Source organism: Anabrus simplex, chromosome 2, assembly GCF_040414725.1.
Source record: "Anabrus simplex isolate iqAnaSimp1 chromosome 2, ASM4041472v1, whole genome shotgun sequence".
Taxonomy (NCBI): domain Eukaryota; kingdom Metazoa; phylum Arthropoda; class Insecta; order Orthoptera; family Tettigoniidae; genus Anabrus; species Anabrus simplex.
The window spans coordinates 1,030,598,321-1,030,624,871 of NC_090266.1; the positions used below are offsets into that span (position 1 = coordinate 1,030,598,321).

Consider the following 26,551-nt stretch of genomic DNA (forward strand, 5'->3'; position numbering starts at 1 on the left):
GTCAGGTAAATTATGCCATGAGCTGAAATTCCTGGTACCGAAGTCTGTAGTACTGTGTAGTGTTACTGACTATGATTAAATCAGACGTCATGCGGGAAGTGCGTGTATGCTCAGGAAGGATCTTTAATATATTTTGTTAAGAAGAGATTTAAGTTGCATTTAGGTCTTTAATATATACATATAACATGAATTAGCCAGATTCATAAGTTGACGAGCATCAGCACTTGCGTAGTGGAGCGAACACAGTTGTTTTGCTAATCCACGCTCGCGACGTTTTTCAGTTATGAACATGTCGATATGTCACTCATTCATGGAGATACATAACAGAAGTATATGGAGTAGTAACATCTGGATCACAAGAAGTATCCTAAAGGAAGGAAACCGACAGCCAAAATGTACGGACGGAAATCTGCATTTAGGGATGCTCCTACAGGGTCTGATCATAATGAACAGGAAGTTTTAGACACTGTCCGGTATGTCACTTATATTTCTTGTGATACAGGCACTTGTACAACGGACCTACATCAGCCGGTCATCTATTATGCGAGTATTACCTAACAATACATTTCATCCGAGCCATCTACAGCTGAATCGGTATTTGTGAAAACCGAATACAATAAGTCAGATTTTCATGATTTTCATATGTCTACAGATTCGTATGCTTATATGCAAGGCCTATCGATTGGCATTAAAACCAAAAATTTCACGTGGTCCTTTCCGCTCTATTTGCTATGTGCTTACTTGTCAATTTGTGTTGAAAGCAAATAAGTATTTAATACAAAACAGTATACAGCGCTTCACTTGCAATGTCGGTAAACTTTTGTTATGGCGCCAAACACTGTTCATTGCTGGGTATCTTACGATAGTGCTGCTGTGTTTACTAGTGGAGCTCATAAAATGGGGAAGTCAAAAAGAAACAGTTCTCCGAATATAAGAGGAATAAAATAACTGCTGCAATGTTAAAGGTTTTAACTTACGTCAGTGTTCCTGGAAAATCATTAGGAGCATTTTGCAATTTGACATATCCTTCCATTATGCATTGTTTTGTTCAATAAGTGACAATGATTTAACGTAAAATATTTAATGCTAGTTAGCAAACTACTGCCAAAGACAACAACTTTCATTCTTAGTCGCAGACTGCAGTATTATTGAGCACTGGATTATTTTGCTATTAGTTTTACGTCGCACTGACATTCTTTTGGCGACGATGGGATAGGAAATGCCTAGGAAGTGGAAAGAAGTGGCCATGGCCTTAATTAAGGTACAGCCCCGGCATTTGCATGGTGTGAAAATGGGAAACCATGGAAAACCATCTTCAGGGCTGACGATAGTGGGGCTCGAACCCACTATCCCCCGATTACTGGATACTGGCCGCACTTAAGCGACTGCAGCTATCGAGCTCGGTAGCACTGGATTAAAACATACAAATCGCAATTCTCACGTTGTTCCATGGTCTGCGTACAAAGGATGCCCAAGATTTACATTTACAGTGGCTCACAGAAAAAAAGGGGAAGTAAAAATCAGGATGTCTGGTAAACTTAATGGCAAAGGCATCTTTTGAATACTTTGTGATGGGTGATAGCTTCAGAAAGAACGTACGTAGAAGATCCTTCTTGAAAGCCCCACGAGTTTTTCGAATCTGCAAGTTGCTGCTGATGGGTGTCTTGTCGCATGACAAAACGTATGAACACCCAAATGTAAGTAAGAAACTAGAGAATGTTCAAAATAATATTCAAGAACACATATCTGCCAACCTGCCGAGTTGGGGTCAGAAGTCCAGCGCCTCAACCGTCGGAGCCACTCAGCCCGGCTCTCTATTTTATCGTGAATGTCTTTGTATCGTAGGTAAATTTCAATATTTCGTTGGTATTAGTCACCTCGTCTACCTGCATACAGCCTTTACATACTGCTGACTGAATGCTTCTGCTTTCTGTAAATACTCACACATACACTCCTTATTTCATTAATGATTCCTGGAATGTCCTTTTGGAACTGTTTCTGCATTAAAATACCTATACATAGGCCTGCCCCTCCATTTTCTTACTAAAATTTTTATGTCTGTCAATTATGCTCTCCATCATGTTATGCTTAGCTGACTTATTCGCTAAATCCAGATTCCTAGTAAGTTACCTCATTTTCTCCTTACTTCTTCAACCTTTACAATTTCTTTCCAACCTGCACCATCTTCTAGTCTATTTACTTCTTTGTTATAATGTCGCGGGTCTTTACCATCTTTAAAGGTACATACGTGTTTTCACATTGCTCAACAATTGCTTTAAAGCCATCCCACTGACCGCTTATATATTTATTTACAATTTTCCATGGATCAGAATTACTTTTTTTAAACTCTCCCTCTGCCTGCCTTAACAATCACATGGTACTGCCTCATAGTTCTACTTTTACAAACTTCCTTTCTACCGCATTTGTTTTTACTACGACGAGACGAAAACAACTTCGCGGTCACGTATACCATTCATTACATCAGTTTCTCTGTAGAATTTATCTTGTTTGACCAGCACCACGTCCAGAATATTCTTCCCCCCTAGTGGCTTCCATTACTTTCTTATTCAGCTGTCCTTTCGAGATTCACTTATTTACCAGGTGTTGGTCATGCTTCCTGACATTCGCATTACCTTCCAAATTGATATCTAGTAAATTGAGGTCACCCGCTACAATAGCGTTCCTTTCCGTGTGATTTCCCACATAGCCGATTATCTTATCAAATAACTCTACGTGTCAGCGCCACCACTTCCAGGTTATGTTCATCCCTCGCATCAATGTGCCTATTATCTTTATAGATGAGCCATTACATGTAGAATTTCATATTTCTCATCCTTAACTTTTTCGTAGCTTACAAATTCTTCGTTCATTAGTATGAATACTCCCCCTCCTACCATTATATCTTGTCTCTACGATAAACACTCCAGTTCCGTGTAAATATTTCCGCATCCATAACATCACTTTCCAGCCACGATTCGACTATTATTACAGTATCTAGTAAATATATATCTATTAAATTACTCAATTATATTCTTTTCTTTACAATACTTCTACAGTTTGACACTAAAATTGTTATGCCATCCTTACTTAACTTCCAGCTTCCTGTAATCTTATCACCGATCCATTATTCACCCCATTTCCTTCAATGTACCTCCCTGGAACCCTACTAAAACACTCCTAACTTATACGCACCACTGCGGTTCAAGTGAAGGCCATCTGAGCTCAAATCCCTATCTCTCATCCAACCATAAGGGTCTACAAATTTATCTCCTAATACCCCAAATACCCACACCATAGTTTCATTTAAATTCCTGATCACCTTCCAGTCAGTACCCCTCCTACACAGTATTCCACTAATAACAATCTTCCCCCTTACTGCATTAGCCAGATCTCACACATTCCAATTATGTTGGTACTTATACCTTCTTGCCTTACATTGTTGATACCAACTACCACCTTCATTTTACTCTATTCCTTCTCTGTCCGGTATGAAGGCCCAATATGTCATCACCGGGCGAGTTGGCCGTGCGGTTAGGAGCGCTCAGCTGTGAAGTTGCATCCGGGAGATAGTGGGTTCGAATCCCACTGTCGGCAGCCCTGAAGATGGTTTCCCTGTTTTCCCATTTTCACACCAGGAAAATGCTCGGGCTGTACCTTAATTAAGGCCACAGCCGCTTCCTTCCTACCCCTAGCCCTTTCCTATCCCATCGTCGCCATAAGACCTATCTGTGCCGGTGGGACGTAAAGCAACTTGCAAAGAAAATGTCATCAGGTTCGGATTAAGACGGAATAGGCAGATGGGGTACCATACTGCACTAAAAATGGATAGACTAGTTACGTTAGCAAGTGCTCGAAGATATGATTTGCTTAGTTTAAGCACATCTGGACACTCCAGTGTATGAATATTTTAGCGAGCTTTAGCATAACTGCTGTTATTGATCTGCAGGTTTCGCCGATAAGTTGTCGAATGGAGCCGATGACCCAGATGTAAGGCCCCTATAAACAGCAAGCATCATCAGCTGTCGAAGGCGCTCAGGATTTCCTGACTCCTCGGTGTAAAATGTTTGTTTCAAATACCCCCACAGAAAGAAGTCTATTGGTCTTAAATCCAGCGACATGGTGGACCAAGAGGCAGATCCTCCTCTTCTTACCCATTTTCCTGGATGTGTCTCATTCATACGGTTACATATTGCTAATGTCCAATGTGGTGTAACTACAAACCACACTGCTAAACGTTAAGCGACACATCCTCCAGCTGAAGTGGAAATTCATGGCGCAGGAAGTGTACACCTGTTAAATGGTCCTCAAAGAAATATGGTCCATTAAGGTGATGACCAAAGATTCCAAACCATACATTAATTCCCCATTACAATTGATAGGCTGCCTGTCAGCACTGCATGTTGTGTTGGCTGACGGTATACAATCGCGATTCGTCCAGAACAGGATATTGGATAGAAATGCAGACTCGATTTTCAGATTTTCTAACAGCCATTGACAGAAATTTCTGCCCGTTTTCTCGTGTGCGTGTCATTGCGATCTGTGTCCAGAACAGACTCCTCATTCTCATCAGACGTTACGGTCTTCTGTCGGACAGGTGGTATCGTCCGATGTACCCCTGTTTTTCGTAAACATCTTTCAGAACTTCGGAAAGTCTTTGCAGTCGGATATCTCCTGTCTGGATACCTTTCCTGATACAGACGTATGTCCGCAACGAATTCTCTCTTGCTTCCCCGTAGATAAGGAGCATGTCAACGTATTCGTCCTTGGAATACATGGCGAATACCTGAAAAGACTTGATTCCCACCACATAGCAGTGCAGAGAAGGCAGCGCACAAAAACTGTAATCGCGGTGTTTTACTGAGTTATTTTGCGCACACTGGCCTGTGCGTAAGCACTGAAGCTTCATGCCAATCTTCGTTCCGCTGTGGTAGGCTAGCATTTGAGCACACGCATTATGCCACAACTGTGAGTGAGACTTTTATTAAGAATACCTTAGAGTACGTTTTTCCTCCAGTTCGCTGTTCTGTGCGCTCGTTACGGCACTGCACTGTACTTTAAAGCATTAATTTCGCGTTTTGCTATACCCGATCACTTGACAGGACATGGTACACTGAAGTACGATGAATGATTGAACAGAGGTGATATTTTTTTTAACGGTCCATCACATGACGGCATTGTTAATAGTGTTCAGAATTGTTTGCAGGATGTGCTTTCAGTGCATTAGTACCATAGGGGACACTAGCAGAGAAATACCCACCTCATGACGATCTCACTCAGTTGTTGGGCTGCAGAATAAAATATTGGTAGGGGCAGCTTGTTCACCTGGTATAAACTATTGTATTGTGGACGGTGCTTGCTGTTGTGTGTACTGTGATGTTAGTGCACGATGTTATATTCAGCATTAAAATTTCATATATTTAACCCAACATTAGTTACGAAAAGTGCCTTCTCTGGAGCGGATAGTAAAAGTATTCATACATCGTACATCTAACCTGATATATATAATAAATACAGATCTAAAGGAGAAAAGTATATGGAAGGTTTTCGGGAAAGGAAGCAACTTACCTAACGTTGAGCGCCATTGATAGCCGTAAAGAAAGCATAGTATAGAATTGCTTATTCGTCAGGACTGTAGTACCTCATAAAGTTGTATACCATATTCTTAAATAGTTGGAATTTATTGAGGTAAATAAAAGATGTGTTAATGTTCCAGTAGAGCAACATACCTGTATGTCCATTGTTGGTTAACGTCATGTTGAAGTAGCCTTCATAGTTGATCATAGCAAGGGGCTCGAAACTTATCTCCTGAATTCCCATCTCACCAATGTCGATTGGAGACTGGTACTGCCCAGTTCTACACACCCCGGGCCATTTGTCAGGATCTGAAAGAAAATAAATATAGTCACTCTAAGAAACAATAAAGAGAAGCGAGCTGGGAGAATCACGTGGCTGCTCATATAGTTATCGTCTTTACGTCACCTCCAATTTTAGGTGAGGTGGAACACAAACCACATCGAAGTGACTCCTCATGCTAGAAATGCGGCATGTTTTGACCGAGAATCGAACTGCGGTTGCCTTCGAGCGAAGTCAGAGATAATGTCATTAAGCTACCACGCACCCTTTAAGAAACTACACTGAAGAATATATTTGTAATACTGGACTAATACTAATAGAAGAAACCTTCGTTACTTCTACAAACCCATACCGCGAGCCCGCTTCTTATACGAAAGCCTTTCGATTGCCGATCAGGACACGGATTTTTATCTGCATCTGAGGGCAGATTCGAAATGCACTCAGCCTTTGTGAGAACAACTGAGGAGGTATCTGATGGTAAAATAGCTGCTTCAGCCTGGAGAGTCAACAGTAACGACCGAGAGGATCCGTTGCGTTGATCAGGAGTCACCTCGAAATCTGCAGGTCTTCGGGACCAATAAGCCAGGGCCCATAAGGGCTGTAGCACTATTGGGTGAGAAGGAGTGCTGCTACGTGAGAAAGTCAGTAAAAAAGCAACTTACCTTGTGAAGTGTCAAACGAAATTGAATACTAGGTACTTCGTGATGACAAGGCGTTTGGACAATATTCGATTTCTCATTAATAATAATAGTAATAAAAATATTAACAATATAGATTACAGTCACTTACTCCACTCACACTGTACTACAGAATGCTTATTCAGTTTCTTCGTATACTCGTCTTCAGTGTCAATTTCGCATGTCTGGTGACACTAAGTGGAATTTACTCGGTCGTATGCAATCCTGTGGCGCGGCTTCTGCTCTACTGCGTGTTTTGGCAGAGGAGACCAAAGCTGTATCATATACTGTACTTCTGTGTGAGAGCGATTATCATTCTACCACCGCACACCGGACAGCTCTGGTTGGGGAGAACTGAATAATTTTTTTCTGTTAGTGGTTTAACGTCGCACTAACACATTGAAGATTTTCGGCGACGGGAGGATCGGAAAGGTCTAGAATTGGGAAGGTAGCAGTCGTGGTCTTCATTAAGGTACAGCTCCAGCATTTTCCTGGTATGAAAATGGGGAACCACGGAAAACCATCTTCAGGGCTGCCGACGGTGGGATTCAACACACAATCTCCCGAAAGCAAGCTCACAGCTTCGCGAACTTAACCGCACGGCCAACTCGCTAGAAAAACACTGAAATTTATTCCCTGCCAACCCTTTCAACATTGAAGCAATGCGTGTTTCATAGCCAGTTGGCCAGTTGTTGGGTCGTCTTATTTTTGAATTTTCTCATATGAGTGTTTCACAAAAATGTAGTTGCATAGTAATTTGTAAACTATTACAACAAACTTTTATCGATAATGATTTCGAAGTGTATCTCGGTATTGGGGGAGTCTTCTGACAGATAAATAAATGCTCAGCCACATTACATGTATTCTACATCCCAGTAGGTTCACTCCATCGAATGATGAATTTGTATTTTCTTATGTAATATTAATCGCGGTTTTGGTTGGAGTGTGCCGGTCTCTAATCATATGATTAATTCTGAAGGAGCTTCTTGTTGGATAGTAACAGTGTTTAACTCAGTATATTACCTTGGTTCATGAAGTCAATCACCACCGTACCCATCGTCAAGAAAGAAGGGGAGCCCGGTGGAGTCTACTAATTACCGCCCGATCCTACTTTTTAGCTACGGGATTAATGTCTTCAAGCGTATTCTTGGCAAATGGATTCGCGAGATCGTCGAATTCCGGAAGCCAAGCTGGATTTCTGAAGGACGTGGTATCAGTTGGAAAGAAATCTAAGAAAACTGAATGCCAAGTAGGGAATACAAAAGTGTAACAGTACATTCACGAGGTTAATCTACATGCGAACATAATCAGTAGTTATCTGGAAATTATTGCCTGCTGCCATTTCTTGATGGATACAGTACTTTTGTATCCATCCCTTGGCACAGGCCAGAGTAAAGTGTAGCTTTCACCGAAGTCCCAGTCTCATCCATGGCTGTGACAATATGGAAGCTGCTGGTGTATGAGTGGTCCTGAGTAATGACATACAGAACACGACTAGTGCATCTGAGTGTTATGAAAGGTGTTGCTCATAGGGTCAGTCGTGCTGCAATATCACTTTCTGACCCAGTAAGGAAAGCAATGGCAAACTACCTCACTCCTCGTCTTGCCTAGTACGCCTCATTTTAGTACTGCCATTGGTTTTTGCGGTTTCCTTATAACCACATAACCTTTGGTGGTGCTATTTGAGGATCCAACCAGCCTCTGGGCTGATGACCTAACAGACAGATATCTGACATTCTCCCGAATGAGACTTAATTTTTTAGAATTTTCGTTTCAGTGTTAAAACACCAGCTGTAGCCCGTTATATAAGCCAGATACAGGGAAGAGTTCTCTAAGTATAGTGTACTGCAAGGTGCAAGGGTTCGAGTTACCAATGAACCTCCCTTTCTTTCGCTTATCTGTATTTCCTTAACATGTCATCTTTCATAGTTCTTAACTCTTTTAAAATTGTACGTTATTTCTGACACGATACGTTTTGTAGTACCATATATAAATACTGCATGAAATGCTATTCTAGTAAAATCGTGTACCACAGTTATTTACCACAAGGAGGTCAGGACTTGGTGAAATCGCGAAATTTACCATTTTCTTTCGTCTGCGTAACTTACACCTTCCTTCATCTTCCTTCCACTGTATTAGAGGCACACTTCTAGTTTGTGCTACTCATCGAAAGTGACTCTAGAGTTTAAACATTACAATGAAATAAACTACCAATACAAGTGCGTAGGTATGAAACAAGACATACAATTTAGAACAAGAGTGGTGAGGAAAAATACTTTTGAAAACAATTTTTTTTTTTGCTAGTTGCTTTACGTCGCACCGACACAGATATGTTTTATAGCGATGATGGGGCAGGAAAGGCCTAGGAATGGGAAGGAAGCGGCCGTGGCCTTAATCAAGGTACAGCCTCAGCATTTGCCTTGTGTGAAAATGGGGAAACCACAGAAAGCCATCTTCACGACTGCCGACAGTGAGGTTCGAACCCATGATCTCCCAGATGTGAGCTTACAGCTTCGCGCTCCTAACCGCACGGCCAACTCAACCGGTACTTTTGAAAACAAATCACGTATATTGTCATGATAGAGATCGAACATGTGCACCTCACGTTACGAAGCCAGTGCCTTGGTTATTCTGCTGCAAGAATGCTTCTTTAAACCCTGGCTTATAAGATGGCTTAAAACGGTTATTTGAAAATTAAAACGTTAAATCCTGGAAGCTTAAAGTCTGTTCGAGAGAATACCCGAATAATAATTGACTTCGTATCCATGTAGATTAGCCTCGCGAAATATCGACAGTGTCGTGTCTGCCGCACTATAGACTCCCCTTGTAATGGAAGTTAAGTCCAGGTATAGCAAAGCTAATGTAGTGAGTTTACACTTGCGATTAAGGATAATCTGCAAGAAAAAAAAGGACATTTCGGACGATTTCCTTTTTAACATCTATCTGTTCCAAGACCGACTTCGCGGTAGGAGAGTGAAAGCTCAGTAAATTCAGAACATCTTACTACAAGTTGAAAATAATCTATATTAATATAGCCAGAATGATTGCTGGTAAAACTAAAAATAAATCTTTATTTTTTGCTGGGGGCTTTACGTCTCACCGACACAGATAGGTCTTATGGCGACGATGGGATAGGAAAGGCCTAGGAGTTGGAAGGAAGCGGCCGAGGCCTTAATTAAGGTACAGCCCCAGCATTCGCCTGGTGTGAAAATGGGAAACCACAGAAAACCATCTTCGGGGCTGCCGACAGTGGGATTCGAACCTACTATCTCCCGGATGCAAGCTCACAGCCGCGCGCCTCTACGCGCAGGCCAACTCGCCCGGTAAAAAAAAAAAAAAAGATCTGAACAGTGGCAGGCAGGTTCGCGAATTGTGGATATAAGCCTAAGTTAAGAATGAAATCGATGGATAATGCTGTAATTATAAACCAGCTTCGGTGGTGGGATAATGTGAAGCGAATTGAGAAGGATGTGTTGCCTGGTAGTATAATGGACTCCTCTATGAGGTAAGAGAAGCAGACAGAGGTGAAGGCGATGGTGATTACCAAGGCCCCACACCGCTGGCTGCGCAGAAGTGTGTGACTGGGGAAGACGTGTCCATGCGCGTACCGCCATGTTGCGGGCGCTCCTCAGCAACGGAGATCGTACGTAATTCATGCTTTAACTTACATTTCGCACACATGAAAACATTCGCCTTATAAAATTAATGACAGCGTACACCGACTACCGTGTACACACGCAATAAATGCACATAATATCAAGACTGTGGTAATATTAAAATATCCTTCTGTATAAAAACTGAACAATCTACACAAATCCTTTGGATAGCCTATAGGTGGCGCGCCTGAAAAAAAGAAACCTTTAGGAGACTCAATAAGAAGACTGAAAAATACACTACTACAAAAATACACTAGCGGTACCTCGAAAATGATCATGTCGCTCACTTTAATATAAGGGTCATGTTTGTAACTGATGTGTTTGAACATTGTACGTATGGCAAGAAGGCCAGACTCAAAGGACGAGAATAACGTGGTAATCTGTCTCTTGAGAAACCTAGGATCAACAATTATTTAGCCTTATTGAAAATATGAAGACATGTTCAAAAAGTGGTCGACAACTTAAGTATGATTGCATGTCGTGCGATAAAAATTACCTGTCCCTCAGCAGACTGGAGAACACATAAATTCAATATTTACAATCTCCTGTACCGATAACAATAATCTTCAATATCAACAAAAAAGGAAACCTGTGAAATAAAATCTTTCTATGAAAGGTACATAGCTTATGATTCCTCTCAGATAAAGTCATTACAGCAAATTTTACTCAATTATCTGAACAGATTGTTTAAAAATTACATGACTGCAGAATCTTTCTAAAACAATCAGATAACTGTTCTATCATTTTTTGAATATGAGATGCCGGCTCTGCGGGATAGGGGTAGCGTGTCTACTTCTTACCCGGAGGCTTCGGGTTCAATCCTCCGCCAGGTCAGAGATTTGTACCTGGATTTGAGTGCTGATTCGAGGTCCACTCAGCGTACGTGATTACAATTGCGGAGCTATCTGACGGTGACATAACGGCCGAGAGGATTCGCCGTGCTGACCACATGACACCTCGTAATTTGCAGGCCTTCAAGCTGAGCAGCGGTCGCTTGGTAGGCCATGGCCTTTCGGGCCTGTTGTGCCATGGGGTTTGGTTTGGTTTGGATATGAAAAAACGTAATTGGATGAGTAGAAGTTAAATTATCATATTTGTGTGATTTGGATTTAGGTCAATGCTGCCTCACATTCGTTGCACTGGTGCTAGTCTTCTATTGTGTATTTCTTAAAGTGAAATTAATGTCTAGGGTTAGTTTGAGTTTCTCTGCGTGGTTTAGGCTTAAGTTTTATTTTCTACAATTTGCTTTACGTCGCACTGGCACAGATAGCTCTTATGGCGACGATGGGATAGGAAAGGCCTAGGAATGGGAAGGAAGAGCCCGTCGGCTTAATTAAAAGTACAGCCCCAGCAGTTGCCCGGTGTGAAAATGGGAAACCACTGAAAACCATCTTCAGGGCTGCTGACAGTGGGGTTCAAATACACTATATCCCGGATGCAAGCTCACAGCTGCGCGGTCCTAACCGCACGACCAACTCGCACGGTTAGGCTTAAGTAAGAATGTTATCATTTAAGATGTAAAACCCTCCTCATAATATTATCTTCTTAAATGTTACTGCTTTTACAAACTCATTCTGAATTAACATTCTCTGAGCACATAAAAATTGAAAGTGCGTTCTAATTTTTCTCTAATATGAGCACCATGATTTACACCAGAAAGAAAATAAAATGAAATTGAAAGTAAAGCACTTTCAAACAAAAAAAAATAATAATATCATAGTGAAAAGTTAATTTGATTAGCGTTTTCTAATGCAGACTAGGATTGACAAGAGTGTAATGAGCTTTGTTTGGACTTTATATTGTCAGATTTTTCTGAAATAGCGTATTAACAATTGTATTCTTTTATTATAAAGCAAGTGGGAAAATAGGAGAAATTAAGACCTACGATACTAATAAATCATTTTTCAGATAATTGATAATTTGAAGCAATGCCTTACCCTAATATTAGGAGGTTTTATCAAGTTTAGGCCCAGGTTTATCAAATTTGTAATACCGCTACACCGTTTGTATGAAAAATATGTAGTCTTTTTCAAAACAGCTTTTTAGTTGTAAACAATTATCCCCGATGAATTGGAAAAAGGCAAACAAGAAAAAGATGCCTAAATATTCTAAATTTCATGTCAATGCGTTCTCTGAATCAACTACCCTATAACCTCTTTAGTTCTCGATTATGGTAAATGAAAGTTATTTTTTAACAGTTCAATTTCTATTCGCATGTGAAAAGAAATACCAGATCCATTCTGTGATAGCAGTCTGTACAAGTGAAGGCTGCACACGAATTCACCATCGTGAATATCTTTCCATTCTACAGGTAATGCTTAACTTTAGGCCTAATATTGCCGATCAATTTAACTAACATAATGTATCAGCTCCCACATTCCTCGAAAATATGTGACAATATATTATCACTCCGTCACATATAATACCAAACCAGACCCTCTAACAGGCATCATTAAAATCGAAAACATACAAGGGTCTGTAAACATTACCACGTGTTAGCCATGCATTCGAAGCTGAAGCGCCCGCAACATGGCGATGCGCGAAAGTGTTCAATATTCCGCTTAGCATCAGCGCGCTCTGTGAGTCTAGATAAGTAATATTAAAGTCTTTGGTGATTACAGTCAGTCTCTAATTATTTAGAGGAACGTGGTGTGGAAATAAATACCCGGTTCCTTGGCTGAATTATCAGCGTAGTGGTCTTCCGTTTCATTCCCGGCCAGGTCGGGAATATTAGTCGCGGTTGGTTAATTCCTCTGGCTAAGGAACTGTGTGTTTGTGTTTGTTTTAATGAATATACCTTTATTTGCACACAACACATCACACTACTCACCACCGCAGAAACACGTAATAGTGAATATATTCCACCAAATAAGTCTAGTGTCAGGAAGGGCATAAGCTGGAAAACCGGGCCAAAACTATCTATCTATCTATCTGTTTATCTATCTATGCATACATAATACCAACCCAAAGAACTGGCGAGTTGGCCGAGTGGTTACGGGCGCGCAGCTGTGAGCTTGCATCCGGGAGTTAGCGGGTTCGAACCCCACTGTCGGCAGCCCTGAAGAAGGTTTTCCGTGGTTTCCCATTTTCACACCAGGCAAATTCTGGGGCTGTACCTTAATTAAGGCCACGGCCGCTTTCCTCCCACTCCTACGCCGTTCATATCCCATCGTCGCCATAAAACCTAAGACATATCTGTGTCGATGCGACGCAAAAATTTTTTTTTAAAAGAGAAAAGGGTAGTAATAATAAGAAGAAGGCGTAGAGATTAACGAGGCCACCGAACTAATTGCAAATAGAGGATTGTGGAGGAGCTTAGTTAAAATTCACAGGGGCTTGTACACCGAACGTTGTACGGTATAACGGTCTATAATAATTGAGATGTCTGTATGTATGTGTGTATAAACACAGGAGGACGTAGGGTAAAGTTCACACGGTGTGACTTACAGAAAAGAGACCCCTTCAGATTACTGCTATACTCATCAATGACCACTATCAGAAATGCGAATCCCTTGTCCTAAGAATCATGTTTATGCTCATAGGCAGATATTTTTCGCACCATCGAAACATAAACTTTTCACCCTTTTCCTGTGTTTCCCAGTGATATCAGTGATATCTCGACCTCAAAGTGGGACAGGCCCCTCGTCACTCCCACTGGATCAGTCGGACCGTAACCTTCTCGTTGCCTTCTGACTCATTTCATGAAATTTATTGCGCTCGCGAGACGTAATTAACGACGTACTAAATCATTTTTAATTAAGAGAGCAATCAATCAAATATTTACTGAAAACATAATTATTGTTCATAACTAATGAGATAAAATTATGTTTTCGCGATATCACACAGAACTCATTATATCATGAATGGGTATTTACTCCTTCATGAACCACAAGTGACACGGAAAGTACACGAGATGTACATTCTCCCGCAACTTTTTCATATAATACCTGAACTACACCCAGATTTGAGTAAAATTCCGAATGAAAAAATGTAATTAAAACTAAAATGTTGCTATATTTACAGAAGTCTAACGTACATAAAAACTGTAATCTATTGATCGCAACAGAACTGCACTCACCGCTCATCTGAACTAGTATGTATGTGCTGTTTGATGGCTTTGAGGATTGCCCCTTGGTTTGCCCATGTACAGCATACAATGTATCACATCACATAAACACAATATGGCATCATTATTAACAAATGAGAAATTACTCTACTAGAAAGTCAAGTAATCACTTTACGTTAAACAACCGTGTAAACTCAACTGGCACTCGTCATGCAGAAGTGACGCGCAGTGATAGGCTTCACGTTCACACAGTGAAATTAACCTCCCTTCACGAAATGACGTTCTTCGGCAATTTTCTGCCCCACTAATACTGCGTTCACCTCTGGTTAAGGGCTGTCCTCATGATGTAAGCATCTTGAACAGGCCTCTTCGAGGCAATGACTAAGTTAGGTGACGATTATTATTATTATTATTATTATTATTATTATTATTATTATTATTATTATGTCATTTGTTTTACGTCCTACTAGCCAGTTTTATGGCTTTTGGAGAATCCGATGTACCGGAATTTTGTTCCGCAGAATTTATTTTCGTGCCAGTAAAACTACTGACACGAGGGTGACGTATTTGGGCACCTCTATATACCACCGGACTAAGTCGGGATGGAACCCGCCAACTTAAGTTAAAGAACGCCAACGCTCTAACATCTGAGCTACTCAGCGCTGAGACGATGGTGTAGATGTACAGGTTGAGCCTACAAGACTGTCCAACACATATTATGCCTTCTTCTTCTACCGTTTTTCCCAAATCTGTGGGGTCGAGCGTGCGAACTGTGTCGCACAGATTGATTTGATTCTGTTTTACGAAGAGATGCCCTTTCTGACGCCAACACTTTATGGAGGGATACAATCACTATTGTGCTGGTTGGTAGTGTAGTGCGCTGTCTGAATATGAAGAGGAATATCTGAAGAGAACAAGATGGAAGCTTGTTGCTCCCAGAGTCAACGAAGTGCGTGGACATTATCTAAGTGCTTTGTGAGAAGAAGTACTTTTGTAGCCATATAAAATCGCAAGAACATAACCGAGGGAGGACGGGATAGGACGGGCCGGATGCCGGAAAAGTGCGAACACGGATATTTGCGAACGTATCATTAAAGCGGAAATTCGCGCACACTAGGGATTATTGCTACCTGACTAACGTTTCCCAGGTCTTGGTAAATATTTCGTTGCCGGAAACATGCGAACACTTTCCTGAGAATCCCATATACCCTGGATTAGCTTTCCGATCTTAACACTGGCATTGTATTTTCAACCTCCCATACCATATCACAAACATCTACCAGGTAGTTATTTTAACTAATGCTGCGGCCGGTGCGGCCGCCGGTTCGGAGGCATACCCGTACATTTTTTTCGCTTTGATGCTGTCGAAGAATGAAAAAGCACTTTATGTATCCGAACATTTGTGAGGACCATCTGATGTCGCCGCTCAAGAAGTGAAGAAGCTAGTGTGTAATACCAAGAAGAGGGCTCGAGAAGAAACTACACAGTTATGTGAGGTATACACCGATGAGATAGGAAAGCTACATAATAAAAGTTAGTAAACAAACGTCCTTATTCAAAAACTTTCGTATTTTATTAATATAAACTGCATGTGCCATACGGTAAAATAAAGCAAGAATGAATTTTGTATTACAAATATCATAGGTCAACAAATAACAATACGTAATGTATATTTAAGAAAATTAATATATTTACTACTAATAGTGTACTATTATTTGGCACAGCCTGTACATTCGGGAAAATTGTTGGAGTTTTTCTACTCTCTTGACGAAAAGTGTTTTTGTGTGATTTTTAGCTTTAAATCTATATATATAAAATAACTCGTCCTGACTGACTGACTGACTGACTGACTGACTGACTGACTGACTGACTGACTGACTGACTGACTGACTGACTGACTGACTGACTCATCATCACCGAACCAAAACTACTGGACATAAAGAAATGAAATTATGGGGTTATATTCATATTAAGATGTAGGTGCTCACTAAGAAAGGATTTTTGGATATTCCGTCACTAAGGGAGTGAAAAGGGGGGTGAAATTTTAAAATGAGTGTATCTATATCTCAAAACTTTAAAAGTTTACAGATGTACAAATTGGTACTTAAAATCTTCTTTAAAAATAAGGAAACACATGTTCTTTTGTTTTCAGAAAATCCCAATAGGAGGGGTGAAAAAGGGTGAAAAAGGGGTGGAATGCTTTTAATCAGGATACCGGTACTTATATCTCAGAAACTGAAGATATTACAGACCTGAAAATTCCTACTTTTGATCTCTTTTAAAAATAAAAAAACATGTATTTTTTGTTCTTGGAAAATCCGATTAATGGGAGGGTGAAAAGGATGGTGAACTTTTAAAACGAGTGCATCTATATCTCGAAACTTTTAAAGTTTACAGATGTAAAAATTGGTATTTAGAATATTCATTAAAAATAAAGAAACAAGTATTTTTTTAGTTTTCGGAAAATCCCAATAGGAAAGGTGGAAAAATGTGAAAAAGGGGTTGAATGCCTTTAATGAGACTACTTATATTTCACAACCTGAAGATATTACAGACCTGAAAATTGGTGTTTGGGATCTCCTTTAAAAATAAAGAAACGGGTATTTTTTGTTTTTGGAAAAGGGGGTGAATTTTTAAAATGAGTTTATCTACATCTCAAAACTTTTGAAGTTCATAGATGTAAAAATTGGTATTTAGAATCTCCTTTAAAAATAAAGGAACACGTATTTTTTTGTTTTCTGTAAATCCCAATAGGAGGGGTGTAAAAGGGTGAATAATGGGTTGAATGCCTTTAGTGAGGATACATATATCTCAGAAACTGAAGATATTATAGAACTGAAAATTTGTATATGGGATCTCCTTTAAAAATAAAGAAACACGTATTTTTTGTTTTTGGAAAATCCAATTAATGGCGGTTAAACAGGAGTGACAAATTGGAGTGAAATTTTCGAAAGCCTATATCTACAGAATATCTGAGAAACGTAAAAAGGTTACAGACGTAAAAAGTGGGTATTTGGAATCTCCTGTAAATGTAAAGAAATATAGGTGATTTGTTTTTGGAAACTCCACTTAAGGGGAACTAAAAAGGGGTGAAATTTTAAAATGAGAATTTCTACAGTATATCTCAAAAAACTTAACATGTTACAGAAGTGAAAAATTGCATTTTTTATCTCTATTAAAAATAAAGAAACGTGTATTTTTAGTTTTCAGAAATACCACTTGGGTGGGGTGGGGGTGGTAAAAGTGACTGAAAATGGTGTTGAATTTTTTAATTAGGCTACTGATATCTCAAAAATGAATATGTTACTGAGGTGAAATTTAATATTTGGAATCTGCTTTCAAAGTAAAGAAACACGTATTCTCGGATAACCCAATGAAGGATAGGGGGGGGGGGGTGAAAGAATTGAAAATATATTGACTTAACTGTATGAGAATACATACATCTAATAAAAACTAAAGTTGTTACAGACGTGAAAATTGGTATTTGGATCTCCTTTAAAACAAAGAAAAAGGCGTTTTGTGGGGAGCGTGAAATCATCTTGGGGGTGGGAGTGAAAGGGATTTGAATTCCTTTCATGAGGACACATAAATCAAAAACTGAAGAAGTTAGAGTCGTGATAATTCGTTTTTAGAAGATCCTTTACTATTAAATAAACAAGTATTTCTTGCCGGAAAATTAAGGTGGGAGAGGAGTGTGATAGGAAGTGAAACAAAAGTGAATGATTTTTATGGGGATACTTATATCTCAAAACTGAAGGTAATAGACGTAAACATTGATGTTTGGAATCTCCTTTAAACATAAAGAAACGCTCCTTCTTTTAATTTTTTTGGGCGGGTGTAAATAAACTTAACGGCGATGAGGTGTAAAAGGAGGTGAGACCAATTGATTTTACTCTTCATAATCTACTTATAAGGAGCCTCCGTTGCTCAGGCGGCAGCGCGCCGGCCTCTCACAACTGGGTTCGTGGTTCAAATCCCGGTCACTCCATGTGACATTCGTGCTGGACAAAATAGAGGCGGGACAGGTTTTTCTCCGGATACTCCGGTTTTCCCTGCCATCATTCATTCCAGCAACACTGTCCAATATTTCATTTCATTTGTCATTCATCGATCATTGCCTCAGAGGAGTGCTTCGGCAGCCGGCACAGTTCCTATTGTCGCCGCAAGATGGGGCTTTATTCATTCCATACCTGACCCTGTCGAATGACTGGAAACAGGCTGTAGATTTTCAATGTACTCATTCTGATCATAAACCGATCATTTTTAATCCTTCCTGGGTTGGTTTTCAACAGCCATCTTTTCCTTCGGAGAACGTTCTTAGATTACAGTAGATTCTCCTGGCATATAAATAAAAAATTAAACACATATGAAATAAACGATAGGAATGCTATTGACCGTCAAATTGTTCACCTCTATAATAAGGTCAATAATTCCCGGATGTATGTCATTCGTATCGCCAGAAATCTCGCACACTTGCCTGCGGCGACAATGGTGCTGGCACATTCTCAACAATGGCAGCAGATGTTATTTACCGGCAAGTAACGGTCTTGCATCTTGCTGTGGGATCCAGAACATCTAATAATAATAATAATAATAATAATAATAATAATAATAATAATAATAATAATAATAATAATAATAATGTTCTGGACCGTCGTCAAGTGTGCGGACCGCGCTGGAAACGGGTTCTGGACGGGTAATGACTAAGAATGTAGTCAGGCCGCGGCTTCAGTACCGCCAAGGCACCCAAGACGACACCACATCGGATCTCCTGAAAGATTTGATCCACATCAACAATGCTTATAGGAAAAGATGGCAAAGATTTAGGGACCCAACTGACCGGGTGGAATACCTGGACCTAGCCCGGGAAGTACGAACTCGATTGCTGGAAAGAAAGATTGAAAAATGGGAGGAAACTTGCCGTAATCTATTAGAAAACGAGTCAGATCGCGAATTTTGGCGGATTCTCGCAGGAAACGAGTTAGATCGCGAATTTCGGCGGATTATATATCTAAAACAATAAGCATTGAATTATAAATTTCAGTATAATACCGTAGCGAAGCACGGGTATCTTGCTAGTAGTACATAAATGCAAATTTTGACTGAGCAAAGCTTACAGAGCGAAATTAAGCTCTACAAAATTGTTTTTTATGATTTTTTTTAAAGTGCATCGTAAGGTCAGAAATGTTTTAATTAATCAATATGGCCGTTTCAGGTTATGACTTTGTGACAAATCGATGAAGAGGACCTTGCGAAATCAGCGGAGTAACAAGCGTGGAAATCAACAAGAGCCAAAAGAACGTGGTGACATTATTCTCCATGAAGAAATCTTGAAAATGGCCATGGTAGCAGTTTTCTCCTTGTTGATGACGGACTAGAAGAAAGAACCCTAGTTTTCAGCGGAGACAAAGGAAAATAATGTTTAAAACATCTACACAATTTATTACGGATAGTACATTTAGGTGCTGAAGCAAACAGTTTGTACAAGTCTACACTGTTCACGCAGACCTAGCAGACCGGCCTGATGAAACATATGTGTTCCCTGTGGTATTTGCCCTATTCCCTAATAAGAAGAAAGAAAAATGCATTTGCCTGTTCCTCCTTATTAAAGAAGTAGTTCCACAGTGGTGTCCCAGTAAAGTCAATGTCGATTTTGAGGCAGCTGCAATATCGACTCTACATCAAGTTTTCCTCAACTAAAGTGAGTGGATGCCACTTCCATATGAAGAAATGCTTATGGGTAAAAATTCAAAGTCTGGGTCTACAGGAGGAATACCGTTAGAATGAAGAGTTAAGGCTTCACGTCACCATGTGTGCGGCACTGGCATTTTTGAAACCGGAGGACGTAGATGACGGATGGCTCCAGATTCATGCGGAAGTTCCCGACAACCAAAAATTATTCGAGTTTTTTTGGCTACTTTGTAGATACATGGTTACAAAATGAAGAGATCCCCATCGAAATGTGGAGTTGCTACCATAAGGGACACAGAATCACGAGTGTTGTAGAAGGATAGCACAACAAATTAAATAATGTCGTTGGAATCCGCCACCCCAGAGTCAACATGCTGGTGGAATGTTTGAAGAAGGAAGCGGAACACACAAAATGCATGTACACGAGGTTAGAAATGCATCTTCAAGGGAAGAAGAGAAAGAGGAAATGCTTGAAACTGGAGACAGGATTGAGAAAACCATAAAAGTATACGAAGAGACAAAGATACATTCAGAAATTGGACTGAATTACGGTAACTCACATATAAATATATACGCATGTAAACATGACGAAGCATATAAAAGCCGATTTTAAACGACAAATGTACTGTATGAAAAAAATGACAAAACCTATGAAGGCTGATTTTCAACATGCCAAAATAATAAGATGATAATTATCATTTTGACAATCTAAAGCCTGTGTAAAGTGTGATGGAAATCAGATTCAATACGTTGTATGGATTAAAGATTGATTTATTTACAGAGGTCGCTTACATTACATGTATTGTTTATTTTCTTCGAAGATAGTGTTCGCAAATTTCCGGCTACGAAATATTTACCAAGACTGGGAAACCCTAGTCAGATAGTAATAATCCCTAGCGTGCGCAAATTTCCCCTTTAATGATGTGTTCTCCAATTTCCGTGTTCGCACTTTTCCGGACACCGACGGGCCTATCCCAAACGAATGGGGTAGAGTGTCATCAAATGCACCAGGGAAATATCGAAGAAAGGGAGGGGGCATATGAAAAGCAGGATTTCCGCTTATATGTGCCCTGCTGAAATATGGAATGGTGAGAACGTCTTGTTCAACAACTGCTAGAGTAGGTGGGGTCTTCCTTTTGGTCCTCAGGAGAAAGGGCCGGACGTGTTATCCCTGGGAAGGTGGCTCGTTTGCTCACCAGGGGTGGACAACACGGCCGGGCTGTAGTTATAGGCGTGGCCCTTGCATGTGGAATGGTTTTCCACTCATGTAAAGAGTCACAAATTAAGGTTATATTATAGAATTATTCATGCATTCGTTCATAAACCCACCCATGCATTTATCCATCAACTCATGGAATGCTCTCTCCTCAGTTGGTGGTTATCCGTGACTGAGAAAGAAGTGTTCATTCATTCATTCATGCATGCATGACATTTCAATCATGGAATCAATCATTAATTAGCTCATTCATGCATTCATGTAACCATATTCCTAGTGCCTGTTGAACATAGACAGACTTATCTATATATATAAAATTGTAGGGGGTCCGCTGTCTGTAATTTCTTTTGTTTTGCCAATTTTTCAGATATTTATCCGTTTTAGGTCAACTCAAGACCGAATCGGTGGTTTTTACGTTTCGTGTCTGTTTGTTTGTCTGTTTGTCTGTTTGTCTGTCTGTTTGTCTGTTTGTCTGTCTGTTTGTCTGTTCCACCATCACGTCGAAACGGCTGGATAGATCTCAACCAAACTTCATATTTAGAGTATACTCATCCCGGGGAAGGTTTCGATATGCATATTATTTTAAAATCATTGAATAGACGGGGGTTTATAGGAAAACCATAGGAAAACCAGAATGGTTTTCCTCCATTTTCTCTTATACTCTTGATTTTCTGTAAACTTAGTTTACCGTACGTGAAACGTCTGTTCATTATAAACAACTTTCGTTATGTTCATAGTTTACCTTACTCTTCACATGACGGAGAAATTTACAATTTTCCGCTGGTATCATGCTCTGCATTGAGTGACCGACAGACCGACAACGAACCTGCAGGTTACCATGGCAACGTCTCTGACTGCACGCCAGCAGGGAAGTAACGTATTGCCATTTTCCTCATCATGCTTTTAAATTCGTGGTTGTTCCTTGGGTAGAAGGCAAGAGAGGCGTCAATCGGCCTATCTGCGGGATATTGGCGGAATATCGTTGGAGTTTACAACCGCCCTCGAATAGATTAAGTAATAACACCATTAGTCATCTCCTTATCTGTTTACCTAAGAATCACTGCGCCTAAATTTCTCCTCTGTTACCGCTTTATTATATCCATAACTCACACCAGCTTAATTTATTGAGGGGCTTTTGATTTTCCAATACATTCACTTGGCATTTACATATTTGTCGTTATCCGGCTGTCCTCAGTTATAATCCATTTTCTATTACTTTCAACTTTCTTAACTGTATTATTTTCTTCCTTAATTACGCCGTATGTACGCGAGTGCTACAAACTACTGGATGTATTTCCACCAAGACTCATATTTAGAATACACCTTCCTTGATAGGTTTTAGGGCAAATATTGTTTCTAAAACCCTGAACTGACTGGGGGTTTATACGAAACCGAAACAGTGATTTTGCACTTCCACAAAATATACACAACCAAACTTAATGGAAATCTACCTACCTTGGTATAAATTAATTTCTAAATCTTTTTTCTCATGTGCATCATTTCGATACGAGGATTAATAAGGGAGATATCATTAACGGACCGTTTTTTTGTACAAGTCCCATCGGACTTAACTCACGAGCGGGTGCGTGTAAAGCGTATTCCTTACAACCTGAAAACTACTGAAGACATTCGAACCAAAATTTATATTTAGCATCCACCTGTCCAAAGGTAGGTTTTAAACGTAAATAACATTTCATGTTCCGGAATGGACTGGCGGTTTATAGGGAACCGAAATGGTGATTTTACTCTTCCACAATATATACAGAACAAGACCAACCTGACTGGAAATAGACCAAACGTGATGGAATTCCACCTCTAAACCTTTTTTTCATGTGCATTTTTTCGTCAGGAGGATTAATAAGGGAGATATCATGAATGGTCACTTTTGCAGGTTAAGTCCAGCGGATATAGCCCAAAAGGTGTTTTACATGGAGCAGATTCCTTATCTATATAAATCAAATCGTAACGACTGTGTGCCTCTACACTGACCATTTTGGCGAAATTTTCGTACAGCTTTCCGTTTAAGGGGTAATAATGACCATCTCCATAATTTTTGGTTTAGTTTCCTGAAAGTCCTAATTTTTACCTGCCTCGCCCAAAATCCAGATTACGGCATAATCTGCCAGAAGAAAAAGAAGATAATTGAAATTTGACAAAATTATACGTTTTAGCCTGTAACGAACGGAAAACATCCTAGATCATAAAATTTTTCACTATTTATCCCCGAAGAATATCGAAATATGCAGGCAATTTTAAGGATGGTGCAGACCTTCGGAAATTCCTATCACATAACGGATTGCACAATCTCCGTTAAATTTGGAATGAACTACAACCTTGGTCTTATGACTTTTTGCCGTATCTGTATCCCTTTTACGTTTGATTTTTCTCTATTAATCGATGTTAAGTCCATTTGGAATTTTCACATGCATAATTCATACTTTCAATTACTTATATGAAATACAGAATCATCAAACTCTTCACGAAAATTGGCTCACCCAGTAGCCATATGTGAGCCAAATGCTATGTATGTAGCTGTCACATAATTATCCGAAAAGTAATGTAATGTGAGATAATCTTACAAAACCTTTACCCTGTTCCACGTTTCTAACCCAATCTGACCCAAGAATAGATGACATATCATAGGACCAGCCATTTAGGCCACTAAATCCGGCGTGTCTTATGGTATAATCCTTTGTCGATATGACATACGTTTAGTAGCAGTTAATCTGTAAATGAAGGTCTTGAATATTGTAAACACGCATATACTTTCGTACGTCGATCTATATATATTCACTGATGTCGATTTTTAGCGATCGAGAAACGGTGGGTCTGCTATTGTAATCAGTACTCCCCACACCGACTTTGACTGGCAATAGGAAAGGGTTCCTTCTCCAACTCCTGTGTAACTGTCATTAGTAAGGAAGGCCTACAATTGTAATGAATAGTTCCCTTCTCGATTTGACTTGCAGAAGGCAAGTGAGCATGCAGTTTTGTTTAAAACTCCCCTACCCGATTGTGTTTGGCAGTAGACAAGGGTGCCCGCCATTATAAAGAAATGTCCTCATCTAAAATGTGACTGGCATTAGGCATAGTGGCCTGCTATTTTGATGGAAGCTCACCAACTTGGTGTGACTGTCAGTAAGCTGGCTGGTAGTAGGAAAATGGGCCTGACATTATAATGATAACTGCATAACTCAGTTTCGAGTGATAGTAGGGTAATTGCCTGCCATTATAGTAGAAACTCCTCAACTGTAATCTGTCTGGAAGTAGGAAAGGGGGGCTGCCATTTTAACGAAAACTCCCCAAATCGATTCTGTCCGCGTAGTAGGCAATGGGGCCTGCAATTATAATGTAAACTTCCCAACTCGTTTGTGAATGCCAGTAGGCAAGTGAGCCTGCCGTTATATCACAAATCCGTAACAAACACTTTACATTGGAAACAACATACGGGGACCTCCCCATGCTCTTTCTCGGATAACGCTAAGAGACATGCAATTTTAAAACAATCTTATTTACTGCATGTACACTATTTACTTCGATATTCGAATACAATGTAGAATACCGTAGCGAAGCACGGGTACATTCGCTAGTGACAAATAAATACAAGTATTTCGTTGTTGGTGTTTTTGTTTGGTTTTGTTGCAGGAGTTGAGAAAGTGCAATAGAAAATTAGAAAACATTACAGACCCTAAATTATCAACTGAGAGAAATGAAAACACAGTACAGTAAGATCCCTATCTAGAATATTCTATGAAACTAGATTGTATCAGTTCGTAGGTGATTTTACCAGTTGAATGTAACTGGTAACAAGTAAAAGTAATTAACATAGCTAAGATAATCCAGTCTGTAATGAACTTACCATATTTATTTGTAACAGCAAAAAAGTGTAATTGGTCATATTTGATAAATAAGTATGTTTTTATAAAAAATTCGCCGGAACACGGCACATGTTTATCAAGAAGTTGTGACTCCTCGCTATCCACCACCACCTCCTGCTATACAGGAGTACAATTTGGAATATTGATTTGATCCCAAGGAAAAGAAAGAAGTACGCTGCTAAATGATCCTAATTTAACACTGCTATACTGGAAGTGGCGGCAATAGGGAACATGCATGATCCGGGGTTTTAATTAAAAATATGCTAATCTGATTCAAAATTTCATGCAGAATTCAAAAATGTGATCAGAATGTACAAATAATAACTCCAAACGTGATAAAAATCTACGAAAATGTCACGTCACGCAAGCACGCGATCTCATTGGTCTGACGTCATCGTACAGGTTGACTGAATTAGCAGACGAAATAACACATAGTGTGCTGTGAGAAGCAGGATACACTTCGCGTATTTCTACTTTACGTTAGTGTCTAGTATGGTTAAATTCGAGGTCTATACATTGGATAATAATCTGAGTGGTATATTTTAGACTTAAAATGAATCCTGCGCAGACAGTGAGGCAGAAAACTTATAAATGGTGTAGAGTTCCGATGTGCAATAGCACATCGCATACCATACCAAACAAATTGTTTATAAATGTTCCAAAGACACTAAAACTAGGAAGAAATGGATTTTGGCGAGCCGGAGAAATGCTGGTGATATATCGGAAAAGTCTACAGTTTATTTTTTTGAATATTTTAACGTAAGATGAATTTGTTTGAATTTTCAAATCACTTTTCCATGTCAGCTGTTCTAGTGGTAAAACTTTAAATTTTAATGTATGATGCTTTATTTAAATGCTTCAATTACATCTTGGAATATGAAAGTAATAAACAGTGCATTAAATAATGCTGATTATTTAAGTATTTTCCAAACCTAACCTATGTTTTGGGTGATCCATGTCAAGATAATAAATCAAAGGGGTTATGAACCATTTTGACAGCTCTAATTCTACCCATATATCTTGGCATGGGACAGTTATGTATGTCTTTATTGAAGAGCTTGGTAAAGAAATTTAGGCTATATCTAAATACTCTATAATGTAACAAAGAATAGGCGTGTACATTATGAAAGGAAACAACGTGAATTTAACAAATGTATAACTCTACACAAAACCAATGCTTGTCTGTTGGGGTCTTATAAGTTAACAATGCTCAATTATAATAATTAATATTAATGAAATAAATAACATAATTGCACACAGGTGAAAATAGTGATGTAGGTGTTTAAAATATTATCCAACTTAGCCTAAGTTTTAGGTTATACAAGCCAAGTCAATAAACCGAAGGGTAAAAATACCGCGCGAGTTGGCCGTGCGGTTAGGAGCGCGCAGCTGTGAGCTCGCATCCGGGAGATAGTGGGTTTTGAACCCCACTGCCGGCATCCCTGAAGATGGTTTTCCATGGTTTCCCATTTTCACACCGGGCAAATGCTGAGGCTGTACCTAAGGCCACGGCC

At 39.6% G+C, this 26,551-nt stretch overlaps 1 protein-coding gene across 1 annotated transcript in view; it reads right to left on the bottom strand.

Annotated features, from left to right (window-relative positions):
• LOC136864655 (putative carbonic anhydrase 3) overlaps positions 1–26,551 on the bottom strand; it is a 246,426-nt gene that overhangs the window by 33,023 nt on the left and 186,852 nt on the right. The window contains exon 3 of the mRNA XM_067141939.2: positions 5,727–5,882. Within this exon, the coding sequence (XP_066998040.2) occupies positions 5,727–5,882 (156 nt within the window). The remainder of the gene's footprint in view (positions 1–5,726; positions 5,883–26,551) is intronic.